The sequence below is a fragment of the Achroia grisella genome, unplaced genomic scaffold (assembly GCF_030625045.1).
Source record: "Achroia grisella isolate CSIRO2021 unplaced genomic scaffold, CSIRO_AGI_Agris_v1 utg241, whole genome shotgun sequence".
Classification (NCBI taxonomy): domain Eukaryota; kingdom Metazoa; phylum Arthropoda; class Insecta; order Lepidoptera; family Pyralidae; genus Achroia; species Achroia grisella.
In genome coordinates this window covers 1,645,319-1,647,497 of record NW_026712734.1, presented here as the reverse complement: position 1 = coordinate 1,647,497, position 2,179 = coordinate 1,645,319, and the positions used below count along the sequence as shown (strand labels likewise).

The 2,179-nt window shown below is 30.8% G+C and overlaps 1 protein-coding gene across 1 annotated transcript; it reads right to left on the bottom strand.

The window, feature by feature from the left end:
• Positions 1-812: 812 nt before the first annotated feature.
• LOC131842630 (uncharacterized) lies at positions 813-1,965 on the bottom strand. The gene is made up of 2 exons (XM_059191204.1): positions 1,668-1,965; positions 813-1,147 (listed from the first exon to the last, which is right to left on the bottom strand). The coding sequence occupies exons 1-2, from the start codon at positions 1,963-1,965 to the stop codon at positions 813-815; spliced, it is 633 nt and encodes a 210-aa protein (XP_059047187.1).
• Between the last annotated feature and the right edge of the window lie 214 nt (positions 1,966-2,179).

Below are 2,179 nucleotides of genomic sequence, written 5' to 3'. Positions count from 1 at the left end.
TTGCTTTATACTATGTTATGATAAGAATCCGCTATGACAGTATATACAATTTTATTACTTTCTCCTGGTACAATTATTCAATTACAAACATTTTTCATTTCTCTAACAAATTGTTATTATATAGGATACAAAATTTCATTAAATTGCACTTCAGTTATGATTTTGCTAATGCTGGTTTAATTGTGACTCATCCTATATTCGTAGAAATTTGCAACCATTTATTAGATTGGATTATATTAGACAATAGTAATTATCCTGTGTATGGTAAATTCTAAACGGATCTTGTTAACGTTAGGATTTTAAAAAGTCCTATTTTTTAATTAATGGTGGCGCAAAACAGTGGGAAAATGTTAGTTTTAAAGAAATAACTTCACTGCGTACTTTTATTCCAGGAAACAATTTCTATGAGATAGTCAAAACAATATTTATCAGAAACAACAGAATGTCACAAATGAACGCGAGAATTTATGTTTTCTATTATTTTGATTGGTTGAGAATTAGAGAGTACAGGAGCTGTATTTTTTTGTATTTTATCTTTTCATTATGTATTTCGTCCGACGAAACTGAATTTTGCGTAAAATACATTTATTTGACTTCAAATGACATTTATGTAATGATCACTCCGGAATGTAATCTCTATGGGCCTTCATTTATCCAGGTTCGGATGTCGGAGTTGAACTTCACTCACTTAAACTAAGTCTAATAAGGATATACACAAATTAATTTGCGAATAAACAGACATGTAGAAATGGTAACAAAACGGTACGAGTCCGCTGTATTAGATATTAAACAAAAAGTATATTTATCTGGTTTTAATAAAAATACTCAACCGGCTCCTTAACAACGTCTGCATTCTGATCTAATGACATAGCATGATTCCCTTTAAAATGGTTTCTATTTATATCTACGAGTGTTTTTATGAATCTGTAAAAGTGTACACTGCGATCATATTTTTTCGTAGCATTCTTCTTTCCAAACTTCTGCATGTATTGTCTATATAGATTTTCAGCGTTATTTAAATCGTATAATTCAATACTCTCTGAATAATCTGTATCTTTTTCTACTTTGGTACGTAATTTTTCCATTGTGTTCCGTAACATATTTTGACCACCTATATTCGCCATATCTACCTTTCCTTCATTTTCAACTGTAACAATTTATAATATTATAACTTGATTGCATGCTCTTAAAATATTAATACTATTTTATAGACACTAATATAACAAGTCGTATACGTATACGCCTAACAAATGTATACTATAATGTTCATGCTTCTCGTTTTCACGACGTTTCACCAGTTTGTGTAATACTTTAACTTTATTTATTTTCTTATAACTTCTGCTGCCCAAACCCGTACAAGCCTAAGTTGAAAATAAGACTATAGTGTTATTTCAGGCCTCCATCAGGCCTACCATCAGCTGTAGCACTCCGTGTCGGTTGTGATTGCGAAGGAACAGCTTACAGTTCTTCACAACAGCTAAAATACTGTTCTCAAAGTTCACGTAATACTAACTCGTACTCAAATTCAAGTGCCTTAACGGATTAGCTGTTCGTTGTAAAATTAAGGATACAGTAGTATATATCATTGCTAAAGACTTAGGGTACTTTAGATTAGATTGAGGATATCAGGGCATAAACACATTATCTTATAAATTTATTTTACTTACATGTTGTCAATGGAATAGCATAATGTTGATCGAAATCTTCAGAATCTATATCCGCATATCTGTTTATTACATAAAAAGTATCATTGCTTGTGACTTTTTCATTAAGAGCCGACACTTTGTTCAAATTATCAATGAAGTTCTTAAAAGCACGTTGTTCTTCCAATTTATTTATATATAATTTATTATATTTGGCTTTTAAAAAGTCAAAAATTTTTGTAGCGTTTCCATCAGTGAAAATATCGGCATTTACCATATCAATTAAAAATATCACCATAAATATGTTAATGCATACCAACATGTCGCTTTTTTATTGAGCTCAATATAAACAATGTGCAAAATCGATAATGCCGATATTACGCTTCAATGTCTACTATATTAAGTTTTCTGCTGATAAAAGAAAATTATCCATATTTTCCCCAGTCACAATAGCGACTGACATCCTAAGAAAATATTCGGCGTGTAATCAGCTAATCTTCCGTGAAATAACCGAATTCGAACTCGACACGGTATAA